Raw genomic sequence first — 27,016 nt, 5'->3', positions numbered from 1 at the left:
CCTCTCCTCTCCTCCGGCCTCCAGCACCACCTCCCTCTCCTCTCCTCCGTCCTCCAGCACCACCTCCCTCTCCTCTCCTCCGGCCTCCAGCACCACCTCCCTCTCCTCTCCTCCGGCCTCTAGCACCACCTCCCTCTCCTCTGGCCTCTAGCACCACCTCCCTCTCCTCTCCTCCGTCCTCCAGCACCACCTCCCTCTCCTCTCCTCCGTCCTCCAGCACCACCTCCCTCTCCTCTCCTCCGGCCTCCAGCACCACCTCCCTCTCCTCTCCTCTGGCCTCTAGCACCACCTCCCTCTCCTCTCCTCCGGCCTCTAGCACCACCTCCCTCTCCTCTCCTCCGTCCTCCAGCACCACCTCCCTCTCCTCTCCTCCGGCCTCCAGCACCACCTCCCTCTCCTCTCCTCCGGCCTCCAGCACCACCTCCCTCTCCTCTCCTCCGGCCTCTAGCACCACCTCCCTCTCCTCTCCTCCGGCCTCCAGCACCACCTCCCTCTCCTCTCCTCCGTCCTCTAGCACCACCTCCCTCTCCTCTCCTCCGGCCTCTAGCCTCTCTGAGGAATATTGTCATGTAATGATCCCAGGACTCTTCCTCCACCCCCCAAACAGGCATATCAAAGGGTCACACAAAACAGGAATCCACACAATCGATGTCCGCAGAGATGTCACTCCCCTCCTATAAGAGGATATATTGGGACAGCTCCAGATCATATGTATGAAATTTGCCCCTGAGAGATGACGCCTCGGGCACTCCGATGTACGAGAACGGCCCATACTAAATAATGGAGTTGGAGTAAGGTATGCCTGGTGGACAATGTAGCATTGAATCAACTTATTATTAACTGATGGGGATACCGCAGCCGGAGATTCCAATATCTCTTCCCATTCCTCTCCCTGTAGAGAGGGAATTAGAGATTTCCATCTATCCTGGGCTGGCAAGGGGTCCGACGCCACCCCCACCGACAGCAGGTAAGTGTATATAGCTGAGATGAGGCCTCGAGGTCCTTGTGATTTTAGAATACCTATCATAGGAAGTGATGATATCAATTTCCTCACTCCAATGTTCTGTATGTGGGATTGAATCGCTGTGCGAATCTGCAGGTATCTAAAAAACTGTGATCTTAGAAGATTATATTCAATCTGGACTTGGTCAAATGACTTGAAGGTTGTGGTTCCCGGGACAGAAAGATCACCTAATGCACTGACGCTGTGAGTGGCCCAGAATTGCGCCGAGGGGTGATCTCTCAGAGTATGGAAGTGGCTATTCCCCCATAATGGGAGTCCCGCCACCACCCCTTCGAAGTGTACCACCCTCTTGGCTTGTCGCCAGACTAATCTTGCCAACCTGAGGAGGGGTAATTGCCGTGGTGTTCTCAGTCCATCTGATTCCAGAAAACCCACTAAACAATCAGTCCCAGCCGCGTGTGCCAAGTGACTCTCAGAGTTTGGCAGCTGACATCCAGGCATCCAAGTCTCTAGTGCCCTAAGCTGTCCCGCGAGGTAGTAGAGGAAGAACTCCGGTAAAGCCATCCCTCCCAGTCTTCTGGATCTCTGTAAAATGGATAACCGAAGTTTGGGTCTGGATTTCCCCCATATGAAAGAGGTAGTAAGCGAGTTCAGCATTGAGAAGAAGGATTTGGGCACTGATACTGCACTATGTTGTAGTGTATAACTAAGCTTTGGAAGTAATATCATTTTGATTAAATTTATTCTGCCAACCACTGACAGGGGTAGCTTGCTCCACAAGTTATATTTAAGCTTAATGTGCTCCAGAAGTGGTGTTATACTCGTCTGCAGGTCTAGTGTATGGGCTTTCTGTATGTGTATTCCCAGGTATTTAAAGCTAGTTACCACTTGCAGAGGTGACCTACCCTCCATTGAAATTCCAGACCCATGCATTAATGGCATCAAAGCCGACTTATCCCAGTTGATGCGTAGTCCCGAAAACTCCCCAAATGTATCTATAGTGTCTATAACCACCGGTAGAGTCTCTTGCACTCGATCTAAGAAGACAACCATGTCATCCGCATACAATCCTATTTGATCTGTGCGGTCGGCTATAGTGATTCCAGTGATCTGTGGATGAGAGCGGATTCTAATTGCCAAAGCTTCAATAACTAGTGCAAACAATGCTGGAGACAGAGGGCATCCCTGTCTCGTGCCCCGTCTCAGTGAGAAAGGTGCAGATATAATGCCATTGACCAGTACCCTGGCCGTCGGGGACTTATACAATATATGAATCTAATTGCTGAATTTAGGCCCAAAGGCGAATCTCTGGAGGCAGGCAAATAAAAGTGGCCATTCTACCGAGTCAAATGCCTTGGCCACGTCCAGCGAGGCCAAGGCCCACTCGTTCTCCTGGACCAGTGTGCTATATTGCACTATGGACTGGACCCATCTTATATTTATAGAGGTGTTTTTCCCAAGCATAAATCCGGTTTGATCTGGGTGAACTATACGCAATATGACTGAATTAAGCCTGATAGCCAGTATTTTGGTAAAGATCTTGTAATCCACGTTAACTAGGGATATAGGACGGTATGAACCGCAGTCTAGTGGGTCTTTACCCTCCTTCCTCAGCACGACTATATGTGCTTCGTACAAGGAGGCAGGTAGAGAGTCACCGGCTGAAAAATGTGAGAAGACCTCTAAAAGAATCGGGGCCAATACGTCACAATATTTATTATAGAATTCTATGGGAAGCTCATCTGGACCCGGAGATTTCCCCCTAGCCATATCCGAGATGGCAGTAATCACTTCATCCAGTGTGATGTCCGCCTCCAGAGACTCCCGTTGTGATCCACTCAAAGTGGGAAACTCCAAATCCGACAAATATGTCACGCAACTCAGAACTCCATGAGGATTTCTAAAAGTGTATAGGGTTTTATAGTATTCACAAAAGCACTCTAAAATATCCTCAGGGGATGTAGCTATTGAGCCATCCATCCTCCGTATACCCAATATTGTATTTGAAGTGTTGTGTTGCCTAACCATATATGCCAATAATTTACTGGATTGATTTCCAAGCTCAAAATATGATTGTCGGGTAAAGAACAATTTGCGTTTGGACTTGGTCTCAGAGTGCTGCATATATAACCTATATGATTGCATCCAGGCCGCCCTATTTCCATCGGTTGGGGCCGATATATATATTGCCTCTAAGTCCCTAAGTCTCCCCTCTACTATATCATCCTCAGTTTTAGTCACTCTTTTAAGATATGTTATGGTTGAAGACAAACACCCTCTAAGGTAGGCTTTAAGAGTGTCCCACACCAAGTTAATATTCCAGGGTTTAGGGTGGGCTTCCAGGAAATCCTCTATTTGGGTCAGTGTTTTATCACTTTGATCTATTAGTTTCAGCCAAAAGGGGTTTAACCTCCAAAAGGGTTTACCAACACCTTGGTTAGTCTTCATAGTAAGAATCACTGGGCTGTGATCTGATATGCACATGACCCCGTGTACCACGTCATCCACCCAGGTTGCGATATTGCTCGACCCAAAAATATAATCTAGTCGGGACAGCGTGCATCTAGTAGAAGAATGACATGTATATTCTCGGGTGTTAGGATGCCGGAGTCACCAAAGGTCAATCCACCCACCTCCCTCCGCGCATTGCTGCAAATCAGTCAAGTGTGTGGCCGAATGTTGTCCCCCTCCATCCATCCGAAACCTGTCCTGCTCCTCATTCATCACAAGATTAAAATCCCCCATACATAACACATACGCATCTGGATAATTGAGGGCAAAGCTCAGTGCTTGTTTAAGAATGGAGATGCGAGCTGGCGGGGGGTTGTAAATACATAACAGCACATAATCTCTAGAGTTTATAGACGCATATATAAACACAAATCGCCCCTCCGGGTCACGCCTCACCACCTTCACTTTCCAACGGATATGTCTATGGACCAATAGAGAGACACCCCTGGAGTAGCTGGTGTGGAACGCATGTGCCGACCATTGTACCCACGGTTTGTTTACTAGTCTGCTTGTGTCCCGTGTGAGGTGAGTCTCTACCAGTACCACCAGTTGGGCCTTGACTTGCTTAATTTGGGAGAATACCTTAATACGTTTTTTGGGCGATTTAAGGCCTCTGACATTCCAGGTCATAAATATTAGCTCTGACCCCATATCACATAGATCTTTTTATAGAACCAGGATCCCAGGTATAAGACGCTTTCTGCCCTGCAATTAAGTGTGGTTAACCCTCCAACAGTAATAAGCCTGTCCCTGCAAAGAAATAAAGTTAATGCAATTGCAGCTGTAAACATAAAGAACCAATATCGAACTTCAGGACCTTTCCGATAAGTCCTGAAATCCCCATTTCAAACATCAATGGGGATACCACCACTGAATACAGTGTCCTGGTATAGGTGGTATAAGGGTGCACAAGATAGGGCTCCCATTTCACAAGAACCAATTCCTGGCCAATTCCTCCATCACTCGAGGCACGGGGAAGTCCCATCTGTCTCCAAAGAGGGCTTCAAGCAACCATGGAAGAAGAGGGTCGCCAGGGGGCACAGAAAATGTCACCTAGGAAAGTAATCTCATGGCTTCTGCCCCTTAGGTTTCGGGTGTACCTGTAGCCAGTCCTCAGCCTCAGCAGGTGTAGTAAAAAACAGAGGCGACCCTTCATGCACTATGCGGAGCCGGGCAGGGTACAGCATAGAGTAGATGATGTTCCTCTCCCTTAATTTCTTCTTCACCTCCATGAAGTGGGCCCTCTTTTCTGGAGGTCCACCGAAAAGTCCGGAAAGATCGAGAGCGCAGCATTATTGAACTTGAGTGGGCTCTTCTGTCGGGCCAGATGGAGTGCTGTGTCTCTATCTCTGTAGTTGAACATCCTTGCTAAAAAGGGACGTGGTGGCGCGCCTGGAATAGGAGGCCTCGTTGGAACTCTGTGCGCCCTCTCCACCACAAATGTCGAGGAGAACTCATCTCCGAGATTACATTTCAGCCACTCCTCCAGGAATTGTTCCGGATGCTGACCTTCCGAGCGCTCTGGCAGTCCTATGATTCGTATATTGTTTCGACGCATGCGGTTCTCCAGATCGTCTGCTTTCTGGCGCCATGCATATGCCGATCCGGCCATTGTGGTCATTTTTGTTTTGAGTGTTACAGTTTGATTCTCCAGTTCAGACACTCGCGTCTCGACTTCCGCTGTTCGGGCCCTCAGGGATTGCATGTCCTGACGCAGGAGGCCCACCTCAGAATGTACCTGCTCAATCTTCCCTGTGAGGGAGCTGTTGCTTGTAGAAATTGCTTGTAGAAGCTGTTCATACACCTGCCTCAGGGTTAAATCATCTTGATCCTCTGACCCGTCATCCAATAGTGCCTGACCTTTTGGGGTGGCATTTCTCTTGGCTTTAGGGGCATCTGCCTGACCACCCCTTGCGAACGCCTTAAGTTTGTCAATAGCTCCACTTTGTTTAGGGGGACTCATATTGATACACTGGGGATTTGCTGATTCTGCACCCCTCTCTTATTGTGCCCCCGTGCGTCTGAATCTGTGCCTTTTATAATGTATATTTAGTAATATGTCTCTCTCCACTTCCTCACCACGTCCAGAGAGCCGGAAAATAGCCACTTATATGGTGGATAATAAGAATGAAGGGAGTCCCAGGGCAGCACAGCACTCAGGGTGTATTTATCAGGATGATGCAGGCCTGCGCAGCATGGGGACTTCAACATGTGTCACTTATTTGTTTTCATGTGTCAGGAAAAATCTGCAGGGCCTGTTTTTCAAGGCACACACTCCAGACCCTCCAGCAGTCTATGGGGTAAAGTCTTCCACACTGCAGCCGGCCCCCTAATGTGCTGCACACTGACTGCCAGTTGCACAGCTAAGGGAGAATTAACTTCCCTGTGCTCACCGCTCCTGGGTCTTCACCTCTGGCCATAAATCTGTCGCTCCTCACTGCTCTCTAGAGTCATGCTCTGCTGCTCCCTGTGAAAATGCAGGGTGTAGGGAAGATGGCTGCTGCTCCACACTCTCCAGCCTCAGGAGATCCAGCAACGCCGTGCAAGAGTCAGGGAATAGCTTCAGTGGGAATCAGCAGCCTCCAGATGATGTCTCCTGTCACATCAGCAGGTTAGTGAATAGATGGGTTAGGTAACTGGGTGTAAATGGCCAGAATAAGATCAGGATTATAGGAGCTCTCTTCCCATGCGTCCTCTCTGGTCGGCTACATCGACCCGCCCCCAGCCTGTCTATCTTGAATTGTCCTCATACCTCTCCTCCTACTCCCTCTTTGACCAGCTACAATCTGGCTTCCGATCGCAGCACTCTCTACTGAAACTGCCCTAACAAAGTCACCAATGACCTACTAACTGCCAAAGCTAAGCGACACTACTCCGTCTTCCTCCTCCTGGACCTGTCCTCTGCCTTCGACACAGTAGACCATTCCCTCCTACTACAGATTCTCTCATCTCTGGGCATCACAGATTAGGCCCTATCTTGGATCTCCTTATACCTGACCGACCGAACTTTCAACGTCTCCCACTCTCACACCACTTCCTCATCTCACCCCCTATCTGTCGGTGTCCCCCAAGGTTCAGTTCTTGGACCCCTGCTGTTCTCCATCTACACCTTCGGCCTGGGACAGCTCATAGAGTCCCACGGCTTTCAGTATCCTTTCTATGCCGATGACACACAGATCTACCTCTCTGGACCTCATCTCCCTACTAAACAAAATTCCAAAATGTCTGTCTGATATTTCATCCTTCTTCTCGCTGCGATTCCTAAAGCTTAACATGGACAAAACAGAATTCATTGTCTTTCCTCCAACAAGCCTTTCCATCAAACTTGATAGCTGCTCACTCTCCCCAGTCTCACAAGCTCGTTGCCTTGGAGTAACCCTCAACTCTGCTCTATCCTTCAAGCCACACATCCAAGCCCTCTTCACCTCATCCAGACTACAACTCAAAAATATCTCTCCCGTATTCGTACTTTCCTTAACCAAGAATTAGCAAAAACATTAGTGCATGCCCTCATCATCTCCCGCCTCGACTACTGCAACCTCCTGCTCTCTTGCACCCCTCCAATCTATCCTAAACTCTGCGGCCCGCTTAATCCACCTCTCCCCTCGCTATTCCCCAGACTCGCCACTCTGCCAATCCCTTCACTGGCTTCCCATCGCCCAACGACTCCAGTTCAAAACATTAACCATGACATACAAAGCCATCCACAACCTGTCTCCTCCTTACATCTGTGACCTAGTCTCCCGGTACCTACCCGCACGCCACCTCAGATCCTCACAAGATCTCCTTATCTACTCCTCTCTTATCTCCTCTTCCCACAATTGCATACAAGATTTCTCCTGTGCCTCCCCCATACTCTGGAACGCTCTACCTCAGCATATCAGACTCTCCCCTACCGTGGAAAGCTTCAAGAGGAACCTGAAGACCCATCTCTTCCAACAAGCCTACAACCTACACCACACCTACACCACTACGTAACCAGCTCTGTCCTCACCTATTGTACCCTCACCCATTCCCTGTAGACTGTGAGCCCTCGCGGGCAGGGTCATCTCTCCTCCTATACCAGTCTGTTTTGTATTGTTAATGATTGTTGTACATGACGATAAATCATGACATTCAAGTCATGTCAGGAAGCCCTCTCCTGGTGTCACTACCCCCTTCCCTTCACACAACTGGTTTAGCAACAAATCCATGGCCATGTCCTGTGATATGGAAATTAGGTGGCTTTAGGACAATGGATACAGGATGACTCCCTGCCGTCACCCTGTAGTAGGAGCTGCTAGCTAGTTAGCAAGGCTATGGAAATAGCCAGACAGAACGACTCCAGTAAAAAATGGTTCATATCTCGCAAGCCATATTTCCGATAAATATGGCAACCATAAAAATGGTGTCTCCGCATGTGGACGATGCTGGCACACCCATTTTATGGAAGTAGGACATTGGGAAACACACCAAACGTGATATCAGCCATATGGGAACTCGTAGACAGGTCATGAGTCCCCTCGTTCTGCAGCTAAATTCATAACTGTCACAATGAGAGCATTGGCGTCCGTCTACGACGCTCCCAGGCACAGTTATGGCCAAAATCCCCTTTTCTGGATAATTCTGATCCATGCAGGGGGAGTGGCAGTGCTTCCCCGTGAGGTCACTAAGGTAGGAGGAGACCTGGATTTGCCCAGGTTGATAACCCTGCTTCGGCCATTTTCCAAGGTTCTTCTGCTCGGGGGCCTGGTTGGGAAAGACCTGTGAGGGGGTTCCTGGAAACCTGGTCTACAGCGCCCCCCTGTGGCCAGACACACAAGGTAACTGATGTAATTGTATACCTGTTTGTAACCCATGCTTTATCTGTAACTGTACTCTGACATATGTATATTCTGTAGATTCCCTATTGTATATATTGTAGTTCTAGTGTGCTTTAGGCTGATTAAATTATATAATTAATCTTGGGCTGTTCTGTTATCTCGATCTTGAATCCCACGTCTGTGTGTTCGGCTAATAGTTACCGTAAATCGGTTGGTGGCAGCGAAGTGTGCCAAGGATTATTGTGGGGAGGCCAGTGAGATTCGGGAAGATATTATATATTCCGCCCGCGGAGGTCGGGGGAATATATACCTTACTCTCACCGGGGACCCTTCAATAATCGGCATAAGTAGTATAGCGGCCTCCTTGCTTATTGTCGGGCAATTCCATAATTGGCCTGACTATAAGAGGGGCGCTAGAGAGCGCGTCATGTGCTCTGTCTGTCGGGAGGTATAAAGGAGGGGTGACACCCCCTTGCTACCCCCCGATTGTGACGTACTGGTAGCCAGCGCGGGGGATTTCTGAGTGACCCCCCCGGTGGTTTGTGACATATTGGTGGCAAGCGGTGGGATCGAGATAATAGTGTGTGTGAGTGTGAGACCCATACTCCCAGACACTAAAGACTGCCTGCAGCAGCTGTGGCTGCTGGGGTCTTCAGACTAGCTCAACACTAGAGTGTCAGAGTGCAGATACTGTAAGGTGTGTGGAGGCATCAGGTGTCAGTTCTGTGTCAGTGACCAAAAGTCTGCAAGAATGGCTGATGGCACCAGGAGCAGAGCTATGCAACTGGCCAATGCTAAGGCAGGAGCCGAAGAGAGGGAGGACGGTGCTGTGGACAGCAATGAGGAGGTTGTCCACGAGCCCTCCAGGAGCTCGACGCCAGAAAACCGTTCTGCCGAGGACATTGCACAACCGGGCACTGCTGGACAAGATGAGGAGGAGCTCGCCCAAGGTTCCTCAACGAGCCAGATGCCAGCCCTCCGCTCTGCAATGGACAGTGAAGCACCAGGCTCCGCAGCGGGCCGCAGATCACCACGTGCCATTCCACCGAGCCTGGGAGGCTCGGATAGCCTTCTTCAAATGGCTATGGCCCTTCTCCAGGCTGGAGACCGGGATACCTACGAGATACTCATGGCAGAGCGCAGGGCAGAGCGGCAGGCAGCGCGTGAAGAGCGCCAGGCAGAGCGTGACTACCAGCTGCAGCTAGCTCAGCTCCGGCCCTCATCAGCCACACGTGACCTTCAAGACACCAAACTTCCAAAGGTCCGTGTTGAGGACTTCCCAGTGCTGGAGAAGGATGGAGACTTGGACTCTTTCTTGACTGCTTTTGAGCGGACTTGCTTGCAGCACCATCTGAACAAGGACCAGTGGGCCAAATACCTGACCCCCCGTTTAAGGGGTAAGGCCCTGGATATCCTTGGGGACTTGCCTGCTGAGGCAGATCAGGGCTACGACACCATCAAGCGGGCCCTGATCCAACAGTACAACCTCACCCCGGAGTCCTACCGCAAGAAGTTCCGGAGCCTACAGAAGGGACCAAAGGACTCCTGGGCTGACCACCGGCGGGCACTTGCCCGAGCTGCCGACCACTGGACCCAAGGCCTGCAGCTTTCCACCGGACCGGAGATCCTGGACTTGTTCATCACGGAGCAACTCTTGTGGAACTGCCCTGAGGATCTCCGCCAGTTCATCCGAGACCAGAAGCCAAAGGGATCCACGGCTACAGCTGCCCTGGCAGATGACTACACCAACAATCGGGCTCCTGAAGCCAGGAGAGCAGCCACCAGCAGCACCTGGAGAGGGGGTAAGATGAACTCTGCGACTGCCCCACCTGCCCCTAGACTGCAGGGGGTGTCCCCCTCAACTCCCCTCTCCAGGCCCGTGGCAGAACCAAGACGGTGCCACCAGTGCAACCTACCTGGACACTTCAAGGCCATGTGCCCTCAGCGTCCCAAGGCCCCGGCTCCGTCCCCGTCCCAAGGGCCGCCCAAGGTGTATTGTGTGGGTGGGGGTGGTGGTAGGTCCCTGGACAGCTTCCAACCTGTCACCGTCGGCCGGTCTGTGACCATAGGACTGCGAGACAGCGCCTCGGAGGTGACTCTGGTGCGGCCTGAGATGGTGTCCCCCCAAGACTTGATCCCTGGAAAAACCCTCGCTGTCTCCGGGATTGGAGGCACTGACCCGGCGCTGCCTGTTGCTAACATTTATGTGGACTGGGGCGCAGGGCGAGGGGTGAGGGAGGTGGGGGTAACTGATCGGATCCCTGCAAACGTGCTACTTGGGACAGATTTGGGGCAGATAACCTCCCAGTTTGGGCCCCAACCAAGGGCTGAACCTTCAGCCCGTACTGACATGACTCCTAACAATGTTAATGTGTTATCTATGAATGATGTAAGGGAGGAGGGAGTGAACTCTGATATTTCTGCTTGCACAGACACCATAGACACACACGCAGCTGCAGCTGTGACAGGAGGGGAGGGGGTCAGAGAAAGGTGTGACAATGCCTCTACAAGTAATCAGCCTGTGAGCTGGGATCTGTTGCCCTCTGCAGGGATAAGCAGAGAGCAGGGTGCTGCAGGGGGAGGACCAGTGTGTGGGGTGGGGGCTACCACAGCAAATGTGGGGTCCCCAGAGATTTCACAGCGGGGTTCTGTTGCTGCAGGAGGGGAACAGGCAGGTGAGATTGGGGCCGGTCCAGGAGCGGAAGTGCTCCCAGGTAAGATCTCGGTGCATGGTTCCCCCACAACCGGGGTGTCAGGAAGCCAGGTAGGTCTGCCTGAACCGGCGACTTGGTCAGGAACGGAGGAGGAGCAGGCACGACCCACGGTCGCAGCGGCTGTGGCCGCTGTCACCCGCAGTGGGAGTGCTGGAAGCCAAGGGGCCTCCCGGAGGTCCGATAGCTCTTCCCCTTCTGACCAAGTGGCAGCCGAGTCGGGTGGAGGCCAGGACACAGGTCCCGGGGTACTGACCGAAGATGTGACAGTCTCGTCGATTCTGGCCACATCTAGTCAGGGGTTTCAGGCAGCGTTAGAAGCTGACGACAGCCTGAAAGCTCTAAAGGAGCAGGCGGCACAGCCTCCCTCGGACTCGGACCCGGAGCGAGTGGTCTGGGACCAAGGACGGCTGTACCGGGCCACGGTCCAGCAGGGTTCACCGGAGGCGTGGCCCAGGGACCGACAGTTGGTGGTACCCTATCCGTTCCGGACGGAGTTGTTGCGGATCGCACATGAGATTCCGATGGCCGGACACCTAGGGATCGCTAAGACCAAGGCCAGGTTAAACCAGCATTTCTACTGGCCAAAAATGGGGGCCGATGTGGCTGCCTACTGCCGTTCGTGTGAAACCTGTCAGAGAGTGGGGAAGGCGGGGCCACACCCCAAAGCCCCACTAGTATCTCTGCCAATCATCGATGAGCCTTTCAGGAGGGTGGCTGTGGATCTGGTCGGCCCGCTGGCCATCCCCAGCAGCTCCGGGAAACGCTTCATACTGACGGTAGTGGACTATGCCACCCGGTACCCAGAAGCAGTGGCCTTGTCGTCCATTCGGGCTGACAAGGTGGCCACCGCATTGCTGGAGATTTTCTCCCGAGTGGGTTTTCCCCAGGAAATGCTCACCGACCGGGGGACCCAATTCATGTCCCAGCTGATGGAGACCCTCTGTAAGCAAGTCCAGGTGCGACATCTGGTGGCCAGCCCGTACCATCCACAGACTAATGGCCTGTGCGAGCGGTTCAATGGCACCTTAAAGCAGATGCTTAAGATGTTGGTCGACTCCCATGGGCGTGACTGGGAGCGGTATCTCCCACACCTGTTATTTGCTTACCGGGAGGTTCCACAGGCCTCAACAGGATTCTCACCGTTTGAGCTCCTGTACGGGCGACGTGTGCGGGGCCCCCTGGCTCTGGTGAAAGAGGCTTGGGAAGGGGATTTGGCCACCCCTGGAGTGTCGGTTATCGAGTATGTCATGCGCTTCCGGGACAAAATGCAGGCCTTGACGCAACTGGTACACGACAATATGGCTCAAGCCCAGGCCGATCAGAAGCGTTGGTACGACCAGAACGCTTGTGAGAGGACCTACCAAGTGGGTCAAAAGGTGTGGGTACTGGTCCCCGTACCACAGGACAAGCTTCAGGCAGCCTGGGAAGGCCCATACCTCGTGTACCAGCAGCTCAACCCTGTAACGTACCTGGTCACCCTGGACCCTGCCCGTGGAAGGCGGAAGCCCTTCCATGTGAACATGATGAAGGCACATCATGAGCGGGAGGCATGTGCGCTCCCCGTGTGCAACCTGCCCGAGGAGGGAGAAGCGGAAACCCTCTTGGATATGCTAGCCCAGGTTAGGGCAGGCGGATCCATTGAGGATGTGGAGGTTGGCCACCAGCTCTTGGAGGACCAACGGTCCCAGCTGTGGGCCACCCTACACCCCTTCCGGGGGTTGTTTACCAACCAGCCCGGAAGGACTGACTTGGCTGTCCATCACGTGGACACTGGGGATCATCCCCCGATCCGGCGTTCAGCATATCGGGTCTCCCTGGAGGTGCAGCAACACATGCGCCAGGAGATTGACGAGATGCTGGAGCTGGGGGTGATCCAGGCATCCAACAGCGCTTGGGCCTCGCCTGTAGTCCTCGTCCCTAAGAAGGACCGAACCACTCGGTTCTGCGTGGACTACAGGGGGCTCAATGCTGTCACGGTCGCCGATGCGTACCCAATGCCACGCATCGATGACCTGCTCGATCAGTTGGCCGGGGCTCAGTACCTGACCATCATGGACCTGAGCCGGGGATATTGGCAGATCCCCCTGACTCGCAAGGCCAGGGAACGCTCTGCCTTTATTACCCCATTTGGACTGTACGAGTCCACGGTGATGCCATTCGGGATGAGGAATGCCCCTGCCACTTTCCAGCGGATGGTCAACACCCTGCTCAAGGGACTTGAAGGGTACGCGGCCGCGTACCTGGATGACATTGCCGTCTTCAGTCCCACCTGGGAGGACCACCTAGAGCATCTGGCACAGGTGCTCAGGCGGATCCACCGGGCAGGTTTGACCATCAAGCCGGGAAAGTGTCAGCTGGCCATGAGCGAGGTCCAGTACCTCGGTCACCGGGTAGGTGGGGGAACGCTGAAGCCCGAGCCTGAGAAAGTGGAGGCCATCGCATCCTGGCCCACCCCCAGGACCAAGAAGCAGGTGATGTCCTTCTTGGGGACCGCTGGGTACTATAGGAGGTTTGTTCCATGCTATAGTAGCCTGGCAAAGCCCTTGACGGACCTCACCAAGAAGAAGCTGCCCTCTGCAGTCGATTGGACAGTGGACTGCGAGACAGCCTTCCGGGCCCTAAAGGACGCCCTGTCCAGCCCGCCCGTGCTACAGGCAGCCGACTTCACGCAGCCGTTTGTAGTACAGACCGACGCCAGTGACTTCGGCCTCGGTGCGGTGCTCAGCCAGGTGGACTCTGCGAGCCAAGAGCACCCAGTCTTGTACCTGAGCAGGAAGCTGTTACCAAGGGAAGTGGCCTATTCTACAATGGAGAAGGAGTGCCTGGCCATAGTGTGGGCCCTGCAGCGTCTGCAACCCTATCTATACGGGCGCCACTTCATCGTGGAGACGGACCACAATCCCCTCAGCTGGTTGCACACCGTCTCTGGGACGAATGGGCGATTGTTGCGATGGAGCCTTGCGCTCCAGCAATACGACTTCACCATTCGCCACAAAAGGGGCCGTGACCACGGTAACGCAGACGGGCTGTCCCGACAAGGAGAGGTCGCGGACGGGCGCACGGGGGAACACCGGAGTGTGCTGCCCCCTAGCGCCCTCAAAAGGGGGGAGGTGTGAGGTAAATCCGGAGATATGACGATAAATCATGACATTCAAGTCATGTCAGGAAGCCCTCTCCTGGTGTCACTACCCCCTTCCCTTCACACAACTGGTTTAGCAACAAATCCATGGCCATGTCCTGTGATATGGAAATTAGGTGGCTTTAGGACAATGGATACAGGATGACTCCCTGCCGTCACCCTGTAGTAGGAGCTGCTAGCTAGTTAGCAAGGCTATGGAAATAGCCAGACAGAACGACTCCAGTAAAAAATGGTTCATATCTCGCAAGCCATATTTCCGATAAATATGGCAACCATAAAAATGGTGTCTCCGCATGTGGACGATGCTGGCACACCCATTTTATGGAAGTAGGACATTGGGAAACACACCAAACGTGATATCAGCCATATGGGAACTCGTAGACAGGTCATGAGTCCCCTCGTTCTGCAGCTAAATTCATAACTGTCACAATGAGAGCATTGGCGTCCGTCTACGACGCTCCCAGGCACAGTTATGGCCAAAATCCCCTTTTCTGGATAATTCTGATCCATGCAGGGGGAGTGGCAGTGCTTCCCCGTGAGGTCACTAAGGTAGGAGGAGACCTGGATTTGCCCAGGTTGATAACCCTGCTTCGGCCATTTTCCAAGGTTCTTCTGCTCGGGGGCCTGGTTGGGAAAGACCTGTGAGGGGGTTCCTGGAAACCTGGTCTACAGCGCCCCCCTGTGGCCAGACACACAAGGTAACTGATGTAATTGTATACCTGTTTGTAACCCATGCTTTATCTGTAACTGTACTCTGACATATGTATATTCTGTAGATTCCCTATTGTATATATTGTAGTTCTAGTGTGCTTTAGGCTGATTAAATTATATAATTAATCTTGGGCTGTTCTGTTATCTCGATCTTGAATCCCACGTCTGTGTGTTCGGCTAATAGTTACCGTAAATCGGTTGGTGGCAGCGAAGTGTGCCAAGGATTATTGTGGGGAGGCCAGTGAGATTCGGGAAGATATTATATATTCCGCCCGCGGAGGTCGGGGGAATATATACCTTACTCTCACCGGGGACCCTTCAATAATCGGCATAAGTAGTATAGCGGCCTCCTTGCTTATTGTCGGGCAATTCCATAATTGGCCTGACTATAAGAGGGGCGCTAGAGAGCGCGTCATGTGCTCTGTCTGTCGGGAGGTATAAAGGAGGGGTGACACCCCCTTGCTACCCCCCGATTGTGACGTACTGGTAGCCAGCGCGGGGGATTTCTGAGTGACCCCCCCGGTGGTTTGTGACAAACATCCTTGCTAAAAAGGGACGTGGTGGCGCGCCTGGAATAGGAGGCCTCGTTGGAACTCTGTGCGCCCTCTCCACCACAAATGTCGAGGAGAACTCATCTCCGAGATTACATTTCAGCCACTCCTCCAGGAATTGTTCCGGATGCTGACCTTCCGAGCGCTCTGGCAGTCCTATGATTCGTATATTGTTTCGACGCATGCGGTTCTCCAGATCGTCTGCTTTCTGGCGCCATGCATATGCCGATCCGGCCATTGTGGTCATTTTTGTTTTGAGTGTTACAGTTTGATTCTCCAGTTCAGACACTCGCGTCTCGACTTCCGCTGTTCGGGCCCTCAGGGATTGCATGTCCTGACGCAGGAGGCCCACCTCAGAATGTACCTGCTCAATCTTCCCTGTGAGGGAGCTGTTGCTTGTAGAAATTGCTTGTAGAAGCTGTTCATACACCTGCCTCAGGGTTAAATCATCTTGATCCTCTGACCCGTCATCCAATAGTGCCTGACCTTTTGGGGTGGCATTTCTCTTGGCTTTAGGGGCATCTGCCTGACCACCCCTTGCGAACGCCTTAAGTTTGTCAATAGCTCCACTTTGTTTAGGGGGACTCATATTGATACACTGGGGATTTGCTGATTCTGCACCCCTCTCTTATTGTGCCCCCGTGCGTCTGAATCTGTGCCTTTTATAATGTATATTTAGTAATATGTCTCTCTCCACTTCCTCACCACGTCCAGAGAGCCGGAAAATAGCCACTTATATGGTGGATAATAAGAATGAAGGGAGTCCCAGGGCAGCACAGCACTCAGGGTGTATTTATCAGGATGATGCAGGCCTGCGCAGCATGGGGACTTCAACATGTGTCACTTATTTGTTTTCATGTGTCAGGAAAAATCTGCAGGGCCTGTTTTTCAAGGCACACACTCCAGACCCTCCAGCAGTCTATGGGGTAAAGTCTTCCACACTGCAGCCGGCCCCCTAATGTGCTGCACACTGACTGCCAGTTGCACAGCTAAGGGAGAATTAACTTCCCTGTGCTCACCGCTCCTGGGTCTTCACCTCTGGCCATAAATCTGTCGCTCCTCACTGCTCTCTAGAGTCATGCTCTGCTGCTCCCTGTGAAAATGCAGGGTGTAGGGAAGATGGCTGCTGCTCCACACTCTCCAGCCTCAGGAGATCCAGCAACGCCGTGCAAGAGTCAGGGAATAGCTTCAGTGGGAATCAGCAGCCTCCAGATGATGTCTCCTGTCACATCAGCAGGTTAGTGAGTAGATGGGTTAGGTAACTGGGTGTAAATGGCCAGAATAAGATCAGGATTATAGGAGCTCTCTTCCCATGCGTCCTCTCTGGTCGGCTACATCGACCCGCCCCCAGCCTGTCTATCTTGAATTGTCCTCATACCTCTCCTCCTACTCCCTCTTTGACCAGCTACAATCTGGCTTCCGATCGCAGCACTCTCTACTGAAACTGCCCTAACAAAGTCACCAATGACCTACTAACTGCCAAAGCTAAGCGACACTACTCCGTCTTCCTCCTCCTGGACCTGTCCTCTGCCTTCGACACAGTAGACCATTCCCTCCTACTACAGATTCTCTCATCTCTGGGCATCACAGATTAGGCCCTATCTTGGATCTCCTTATACCTGACCGACCGAACTTTCAACGTCTCCCACTCTCACACCACTTCCTCATCTCACCCCCTATCTGTCGGTGTCCCCCAAGGTTCAGTTCTTGGACCCCTGCTGTTCTCCATCTACACCTTCGGCCTGGGACAGCTCATAGAGTCCCACGGCTTTCAGTATCCTTTCTATGCCGATGACACACAGATCTACCTCTCTGGACCTCATCTCCCTACTAAACAAAATTCCAAAATGTCTGTCTGATATTTCATCCTTCTTCTCGCTGCGATTCCTAAAGCTTAACATGGACAAAACAGAATTCATTGTCTTTCCTCCAACAAGCCTTTCCATCAAACTTGATAGCTGCTCACTCTCCCCAGTCTCACAAGCTCGTTGCCTTGGAGTAACCCTCAACTCTGCTCTATCCTTCAAGCCACACATCCAAGCCCTCTTCACCTCATCCAGACTACAACTCAAAAATATCTCTCCCGTATTCGTACTTTCCTTAACCAAGAATTAGCAAAAACATTAGTGCATGCCCTCATCATCTCCCGCCTCGACTACTGCAACCTCCTGCTCTCTTGCACCCCTCCAATCTATCCTAAACTCTGCGGCCCGCTTAATCCACCTCTCCCCTCGCTATTCCCCAGACTCGCCACTCTGCCAATCCCTTCACTGGCTTCCCATCGCCCAACGACTCCAGTTCAAAACATTAACCATGACATACAAAGCCATCCACAACCTGTCTCCTCCTTACATCTGTGACCTAGTCTCCCGGTACCTACCCGCACGCCACCTCAGATCCTCACAAGATCTCCTTATCTACTCCTCTCTTATCTCCTCTTCCCACAATTGCATACAAGATTTCTCCTGTGCCTCCCCCATACTCTGGAACGCTCTACCTCAGCATATCAGACTCTCCCCTACCGTGGAAAGCTTCAAGAGGAACCTGAAGACCCATCTCTTCCAACAAGCCTACAACCTACACCACACCTACACCACTACGTAACCAGCTCTGTCCTCACCTATTGTACCCTCACCCATTCCCTGTAGACTGTGAGCCCTCGCGGGCAGGGTCATCTCTCCTCCTATACCAGTCTGTTTTGTATTGTTAATGATTGTTGTACATGTACCCTCTTTCACTTGTAAAGCGCCATGGAATAAATGGCGCTATAATAATAAATAATACTGGTTTAAATGTGTCCAGGAACAACCTGTTAATCATTGAGGTTATGATTAAGTCCTCTTTCACATGTTGGTGAAACACAGACATTTTTCACTGACGCGTAACGGTGCGTTTGTCCCTCCATGTGCTGTGATTTTGGCATATGTGTGATCTCTGTGTGCTATCTGTGATAATTCACGGAGATCTACTCACCTGTTCACGCTCCTGCTGTCCGTGGTACTGATATCTCCTGTCTCCAGCCGCTGTGTCTCTCACCGCTGCAGCTGCTTCCGGGTCGGCTGTGCAGTGCATAACTGCATATTTATGAGAATGAGGCGGCCTGGAAGCAGCAGACAGCAGCGGGCGGAGACAGCAGCGCTGGAGAAGCTAAAAAGCTTTTTATTTTAAATGTACGTGATTTTTCTGGTGCGTGTTCCACGGATCACACCATAGTGTGGGACATCAGTGATGCCAGGAAAAAATGGACTTGTCTCCGTGCGGAACACACGTACGCCGCACGGAGACACGTCGGTGAAAAATCACTGTGTGCCCAGACCCATTGATTTTAATGGATTTGCGTAGGTCCGTGATTCTGGTATGTGAAAAAACCATAACCGAAGTACCAGAATCACTGACGTGGGAAACAGGCCTGAGAGGTTGTTCCACGAAACATTTATGCCAGAACCAGGCGTGTTTTGTCTCCTCCATGTTCACAGTTTGCATTTTTTATATGCACTAAATGAGTTTGTGAGGAGACCCAGAAACTCTGAATTCAGCCACAGACTGTGAAGACTGGAAAACATGGAGGGAGGAGCGGAAGGGTGTGAGGCTGTTTCCTCTGGAGGTGGCCCATCTATCACACACCATGGACCAGTGTGACTATATCTGAATATACTGGAAGATGTCATATTGCTTTAATGCTGAACATCAAGTGCTGTTGAATGGACAACAACCTCCAACACCAGCAAGTGGCCACATCCAGACCAACAAGATCCGTGTTAGCAAGTGGCCGCCTAATCCCCAGACCTAAATCTGATTGTCAATTTGTGATGGGGTGGTATATAGGGGCGCGCTCCCCGCGTCCTCAGATTCTGGGTATATCAGGAAGTATATAGGGGCGCGCTCCCCGCGTCCTCAGATTCTGGGTATATGGGGAGGTATATAGGGGCGCGCCCCCGCGTCCTCGGGACTTTCCTACCTGGATACACATCATATCACAACACTAATGGATCTCTTCTTGTCTCTGGGCTGTAATCTAGCATCAAGAGATCTTGATAGGATTTCCCTTACACATGGATCTGATCACCTTCAGTAACACAGAGCAGCACTATTACCACTACAAATACCAACAAATAAGACAATACCAGTGACATGCAGGCGTGCGTTATCCCTGAGAGTCACTGAACCCTAGAACTAATCATCTGGTTCAGGACAGAGAATGTTTCTCCACCGTGATGAGTCCTTGTTTGTATCGTGTTCCTGTAATCATTGTTCCATTATTTTGGATGTTTCCCCCTATATCAGCCCCAGTCTGGAGATTTCCCATAAAGTCCTATATGAGATAGTCCAGTACTATGTGTGTTGTGACCCTCATTCTGCTGGTATGATGACTCTTTACATGGCTGGGTTTTTCCTCAAGTTGCATGGAACTTTCTGTGGTCAGGAGAAGCTGGATCGGCCCGTCTACTCTCGGCTCATGGCTCTTTCTCATGTTTTTAGGGTCACCCAGTCTTCTGGCTGGAGACCACGTACTCCTGACACTGATTTAGGATCTGGAATTGGAGAATACACCTGTATATCACACTATATAGACAAATATATAAGACTCGCACATGCCTGGTCAGGATATCACACTGTATCTGAAGTATGTGTGGGAAATATAATCATGTTCTCGGTGCTAAACCCCAAAATATCTTATATAGAGACCTATTCATTAAGAAAAGAAAAGCTAGCATTCTGTCCATGACTTGCCAGTCTCCACCATTATCTTCTGGGTTGTTACATGTTAATGCCCCATTCAGCCTTTCCCCCTTCCCGCTGCTCTGTGGAGGGTGAGGAGTGTGGAAAGCCGCTAATCCCCAGATACTGTGAGATCTCTATAATGACCTCTGCTATAGAATATGCACTATTACCACTTCAGGAACCCCAGTTTTACAGACCACCTCCACATGAGGTTTTCAGCAGTAACATCGTATTCTACACTGGACATGCCTCCGATCAATTCTGGAAAGAAATTCACACAACACGCACAAACTTACATAAACCTACTCATAGTAGATGTATATAATCAACCTGCAATCTCTGGAGTGGTAGAGCATACGAGGGGGGTGATTCTGCGAGGTCTTTACAGTTTTTCTACATTGTATTAGGCACACGTCTTACAAAACTGGGTGTGTCTGGCCACTTTGGGTACTGAACCCTGGTGCCACCCATACCTTGTCCACCAAAGCACTTATAATTGTCTTTCAGATGTATCAGTCCACGGCTTACCTGGGCCATCATTGACTAGAGAGTTCATGGCAGAACAATCTTACCGCCCTTTATCCACAGACCTTCCTCAGTAACTGGCTCCCTGCATCTCACACTCCATTCCCTTTTTTTTTTAAATCAGATCTTTTTTTATTAAATCATTAGGGATCGATACAGAGAATATTTCACTTTTCATATAACTGATAACAATAAACAACAGATAAACACATGTGATTTATAAATCAGGTTCTTTCTCTGCATATATGTAAATATAATAATAGAGTTCTCAAATCATAATTATATTATATAGCTTGAGCCTACAAACCTCGTGGCTCTACAAATAAACAAAACTTAAATTATGCAATAATGCCTCAGACTAACAGGAACGCCTCCTCCATCAGCCGTGTCGCTCCACATCATATTGCTATACTCTCCTGCTCCTCCCTCTCCGTGCAGTCATCCATGAAACCTTTCCAGGCCTCTCTCACCTCTTCATTCAAAGTCCACTTCGCCACAGAAAAGACTAGTTTTAATTCCCTTCCTCACACATGCCATCACTGCAGGCACAACAGTAACCGGTCCAGCATTGCATCCCGAACCAGTGCACTAGAGGGTAGGCCCGGCAACTCCATCCATGGCCGCCAAATGTTGTAAAACTTTTTCAATGTTTTTCTTTTTAAATAAACTCCCGTTTCCAATCTTATGACGTTATTTAATTTATTTTTGAGCTCTGGTAATGTTGGTGGTAGAGGGTCTAACCAGTGATATGCAATTAGCTTTCTTGCTTGGTACAAGATACGTGCTATTCCCAGGGCTGTTGGAGAATCCGGATCCACTTCTCCTTCCCACAGACTCAACAGGCACAGGCGGGGCGACGGTTGTATTGTGATATGATATATTTGATCTATAAGTCCCAGGGTTTGGTTCCAGAAATCACCAATGTGTCCACACTCCCACATAACATGCATCAAATGGGCATCATCCTGTCCACACCTAACACACTGTGTGTTTGGTCTGAGTCCCATCTTAAATAGTAGACTGGAAGTTTTATATACCCTGTGGATGAGATATATTTGAGGCAGCTTTTGGCACTCTGATACCGCCAGTTTAGGAACTTGTTCCAATATATCAGACCACTGGCCTTCCGTCAGGGGACCGACGTCTCGTTCCCATTTGCTTTTACTCCATTCCCTTTTGAACGACTTGTTCCTGTAGGGATTTAAGAACATTAGGAGTAACAGGTGTCACAGAAGTGACAGGTGCCACTGAGTAGCTGGTCTGCATTTGTAAAACGCTCAACTCTAGGCTTCTTTAATGCTTCCTTGTCGGCTCCATCAGTGTCAGCTCAGATGTGAGCTTTATATTCACTATGCCAGGCTCATTTGATAACAGTAGAGCCTCCATTCGGGCTCATACACACTCTGCGGTCTTTATAGGTTTCTCATGTGACATTAGGAAAGATCTGCTGCCTATATACAAATTTGACTATCTTACCCTTTGCCGCTCTACATGCTACAGTGATTGAATATCTTCATCTCTACCTCCTATACAGATAGGCGGGGAGGGAGTGGTTTAGCATTTATTAGCTCATGTTGTGTAACCTCAGGATATCCAGTGTAGACTCACCCAACATCTTGGTTCAAACCCTGCCTCTTCTTGTTTGCATCAGAGCAATCATGAGATGCATGTATGTCTGCTGTATCCTCCATCTAATATATAAAGCTGAATGTATGTATGTCCGGGATTGGCATCTGCACCGTCGTAGCTACAGCCACAAAATTTTGCACACTCAGACGTCTGGACCCCGAGAGTGTCATAGGCTATGTTGTGAGGCGAAATTTTAACTCAGCGCGTTCCAATTTACCAATCAATTTTGCCCCGATCTACATAATGGGGAAAAAGTGAACCGAAAAGTGTTGGAGACAAATTGACAGCTGCCAGATGTGAAGAAGGGGGACTTAAAGAATGAGAGCTATGGCGCCAAAGAGTATATACCGTGCAGTTGCTAAGGTGGGGCCCCGACATGGGATACTCACCACACTCGGGGATATGAACACACACACAAAATGCGCCACACACTACCACGTGCTTGAACACATACAGTCAGGGCCAGAAATATTTGGACAGTGACACAAGTTTTGTTATTTTAGCTGTTTACAAAAACATGTTCAGAAATACAATTATATATATATAATATGGGCTGAAAGTGCACACTCCCAGCTGCAATATGAGAGTTTTCACATCCAAATCGGAGAAAGGGTTTAGGAATCATAGCTCTGTAATGCATAGCCTCCTCTTTTTCAAGGGACCAAAAGTAATTGGACAAGGGACTCTAAGGGCTGCAATTAACTCTGAAGGCGTCTCCCTCGTTAACCTGTAATCAATGAAGTAGTTAAAAGGTCTGGGGTTGATTACAGGTGTGTGGTTTTGCATTTGGAAGCTGTTGCTGTGACCAGACAACATGCGGTCTAAGGAACTCTCAATTGAGGTGAAGCAGAACATCCTGAGGCTGAAAAAAAAGAAAAAATCCATCAGAGAGATAGCAGACATGCTTGGAGTAGCAAAATCAACAGTCGGGTACATTCTGAAAAAAAAGGAATTGACTGGTGAGCTTGGGAACTCAAAAAGGCCTGGGCGTCCACGGATGACAACAGTGGTGGATGATCGCCGCATAGTTTCATTGGTGAAGAACCCGTTCACAACATCAACTGAAGTCCAGAACACTCTCAGTGAAGTAGGTGTATCTGTCTCTAAGTCAACAGTAAAGAGAAGACTCCATGAAAGTAAATACAAAGGGTTCACATCTAGATGCAAACCATTCATCAATTCCAAAAATAGACAGGCCAGAGTTACATTTGCTGAAAAACACCTCATGAAGCCAGCTCAGTTCTGGAAAAGTATTCTATGGACAGATGAGACAAAGATCAACCTGTACCAGAATGATGGGAAGAAAAAAGTTTGGAGAAGAAAGGGAACGGCACATGATCCAAGGCACACCACACCCTCTGTAAAACATGGTGGAGGCAACGTGATGGCATGGGCATGCATGGCTTTCAATGGCACTGGGTCACTTGTGTTTATTGATGACATAACAGCAGACAAGAGTAGCCGGATGAATTCTGAAGTGTACCGGGATATACTTTCAGCCCAGATTCAGCCAAATGCCGCAAAGTTGATCGGACGGCGCTTCATAGTACAGATGGACAATGACCCCAAGCATACAGCCAAAGCTACCCAGGAGTTCATGAGTGCAAAAAAGTGGAACATTCTGCAATGGCCAAGTCAATCACCAGATCTTAACCCAATTGAGCATGCATTTCACTTGCTCAAATCCAGACTTAAGATGGAAAGACCCACAAACAAGCAAGACCTGAAGGCTGCGGCTGTAAAGGCCTGGCAAAGCATTAAGAAGGAGGAAACCCAGCGTCTGGTGATGTCCATGAATTCCAGACTTAAGGCAGTGATTGCCTCCAAAGGATTCGCAACAAAATATTGAAAATACAAATATTTTGGTTGGGTTTGGTTTCTTTGTCCAATTACTTTTGACCTCCTAAAATGTGGAGTGTTTGCAAAGAAATGTGACAATTCCTACAATTTCTATCAGATATTTTTGTTCAAACCTTCAAATTAAACGTTACAATCTGCACTTGAATTCTGTTGTAGAGGTTTCATTTCAAATCCAATGTGGTGGCATGCAGAGCCCAACTCGCCAAAATTGTGTCACTGGCCAAAGATTTCTGGACCTAACTGTATACCACCCTCAGCACACATCTCACCACACATACACCAACCTCGCCACATAATCACCCTAAACACACACAAGTCTGGTACATATACCACCCTCAGCACACATCTCACCACACATACACCAACCTCACCACATAATCCCCCTAAACACACACAAGTCTGGTACATATACCACCCTCAGCACACATCTCACCACACATACACCAACCTCGCCACATAATCACCCTAAACACACACAAGTCTGGTTTTATCCTTCAAAAATAAAAATCTGATTAATAAGCAGCCAAACTACAAGAACAACAAATGTACCACATAGGAAATACGGCAGCTGTCAGTCACATGACCTGTCTATATGTGTATGTGTGAGCTAATATATACTGTCCGGGGACGGGCTTTCTGTTGCCTGGAGATGTATCAGGCTGCCAATAGCAACCAATCACAGCTTAGCTTCTATTTTGCTACAGTTAATTAATCTGAGCTCTGATTGGTTAATATAGGCAACAAAGGACATTTCAGTATAACAAAGCTTGTGTGAGGTAATAGGATGTCAGTTAGGGTGTGTTGGTGGAAAGGCTGATGTCAGTCACATTACCTCTGTGAGAGGATATTGAGTTGAAAGCAAAGGTTTTTCCAAACATTCAACTCCACTTCAAAAATTCTGGCTGGTTGTGTGAAAGCTATTCTAACTCCCAAAAATGACAGCGTCACCAAGATCAATCTTCAAATTCTAAATCTCCTTCCAGGTGTGTGCACAACCTACAAGTCAGTGGATACAGTAATAGACCCTGCTCAAGCATTATTTTATCCGAGTTCCTCAATTCCTTGGAGCCACAAGGACTTCCTCCTCACAACCTCTTTCTAAAACCTGGAAAACCTATTCTGCTATTGAGAAATTTGGATCCACCAAAGCTGTGTAATGGAACAAGCCTCTTGATTAAGAACCTGTTTCCACATGTAATTGAGGCAACCATTTTGACAGGATGGGCCACCGGAGAAGATGTTTTCATTCCAACAATTCCTCTTATTCCATCTGATTTGCTTTTTGATTTTAAACGCCTCCAGTTTCCTGTTCGACTGGCATTTGCTATGTCCATCAACAAGTCTCAGGGACAGTCTTTGAAAGTAGTTGGAGTTGATTTACAATCTCCATGCTTTTCTCATGGTCAACTTTATGTGGCCTGTTCAAGAGTTGGAACAGCAAAAAATCTGTTCGTCTTTGCACCTGAAGGAAGAACTAAGAATGTCGTCTATCAAAAGGCTCTCGAATAAGGAGTAGAAGATTACTTCTAATTTCTTGGCCAATTTAATTAAATCTGCGTGGAATATCTGTGGTGTTGAAATACTGTATTTTTTGGACTATAAGATGCACCGAACCATAAGACGCACCCTGGTTTTAGAGGAGGAAAATAAAATTTTAAGCAAAAAATGTGGTCATGACACATTATGGGGCGAGGATCTGCTGCTGACACTATTATGGGGGTAATGTCTCCAAATTCTCTACTAAGATACCCCATCCTGGTAATGATCCTCCTGCCTTGTATATACAGTATATGTCCCTCATCCTGGTATAGCCCCCATCCTGCTATATACCGTCATCCTGGCATATGGCCCTATCCTGCTATATACACCCATCCTGCTATATACCCCCATCCTGCTATATGCCCCATCCATCCTGCTATATACCCCCATCCATCCTGCTATATACCCCCATCCATCCTGCTATATACCCCCATCCTGGTGTACGGCCACATCCTGTGGCTCATAAAAAAAAATAAACGTTCATCCTCACCTTACCTCACTCCCTGCAGCATTGCTTCTCCTTCCGTCTGTGCCAGCAGCAGCGCCGCTGACCTGTGTGGAGCCGGACACGATCCCTGCAGCATCGCGATGTCCTCCTGTGTGTCCTGGCAACGGCTGCGTGTGGACATGTGCGCACTGCGAGGACATCATTATTGTGCGCCCCACTGGTCTCCACACAGCCGCTGCCGGCACAGACAGGAGGACATTGCGGTGCTGCAGGGATCGTGGCCGGTGAGCAGACTGATTCACTGCACCACGCGCTGATGATGATACGCGGGGGGCAGTGAATACAGCCGCACAGGATCACTCCAGGCTGTAGGTACCAGTGGTGATCACGCAGGCCAGCTTTTTACTATGCGCGCACCCCCCGCCTATCATCCCGCCCACCTGTCAGCGGTGGCTTCAGCGCTGAGAGGTGATGGGCGGGATGATGGGCGTGCATATTAAATTAGCGGGTCCACGTGGTCACGGCAGGCGCTGCTGCAGCCTGCTCGTGCCCCCGATGACCCGCTCCACCGCAGCACCATCATTCCCCTCAGCCCTACATTCAGACTATAAGACGCACCCCCCACTTTCCCCCAACATTTGGGGGGAAAAAAGTGCATCTTATAGTCCAAAAAATACGGTATATGTTGTGAAATGCTTCTATTAGCTTAGTTTTTGCTAATTAATAATTACATTTCTATCTTTGTTTTGTGGTTTTTGTGTGCAGAAAATATTTTAATACATTCTGTCTGGTTAACAGCAGTTATTAACCCGGGCGAAGCCGGGTAGTACAGCTAGTTAAGAGATAAAAATGATAAAACATAAAACTCAAAATCGGTGAACAATTAAAAACTTATAATAGG

At 49.8% G+C, this 27,016-nt stretch overlaps 1 protein-coding gene across 1 annotated transcript in view; it reads left to right on the top strand.

Annotated features, from left to right (window-relative positions):
• The window catches only part of LOC142273412 (male-enhanced antigen 1-like), a 40,056-nt gene extending 13,962 nt beyond the window's left edge, over positions 1 to 26,094 (top strand). Inside the window, exon 3 of the mRNA XM_075332525.1 lies at positions 25,112 to 26,094. Within this exon, the coding sequence (XP_075188640.1) occupies positions 25,112 to 25,230 (119 nt within the window). The 3' untranslated portion in view covers positions 25,231 to 26,094. The remainder of the gene's footprint in view (positions 1 to 25,111) is intronic.
• Positions 26,095 to 27,016: the final 922 nt, after the last annotated feature.

This window comes from Anomaloglossus baeobatrachus, unplaced genomic scaffold (genome assembly GCF_048569485.1).
Source record: "Anomaloglossus baeobatrachus isolate aAnoBae1 unplaced genomic scaffold, aAnoBae1.hap1 Scaffold_3609, whole genome shotgun sequence".
Classification (NCBI taxonomy): domain Eukaryota; kingdom Metazoa; phylum Chordata; class Amphibia; order Anura; family Aromobatidae; genus Anomaloglossus; species Anomaloglossus baeobatrachus.
The sequence above is the reverse complement of the archived record's forward strand: the minus strand, read 5'-3'. Positions and strand labels throughout refer to the sequence as shown.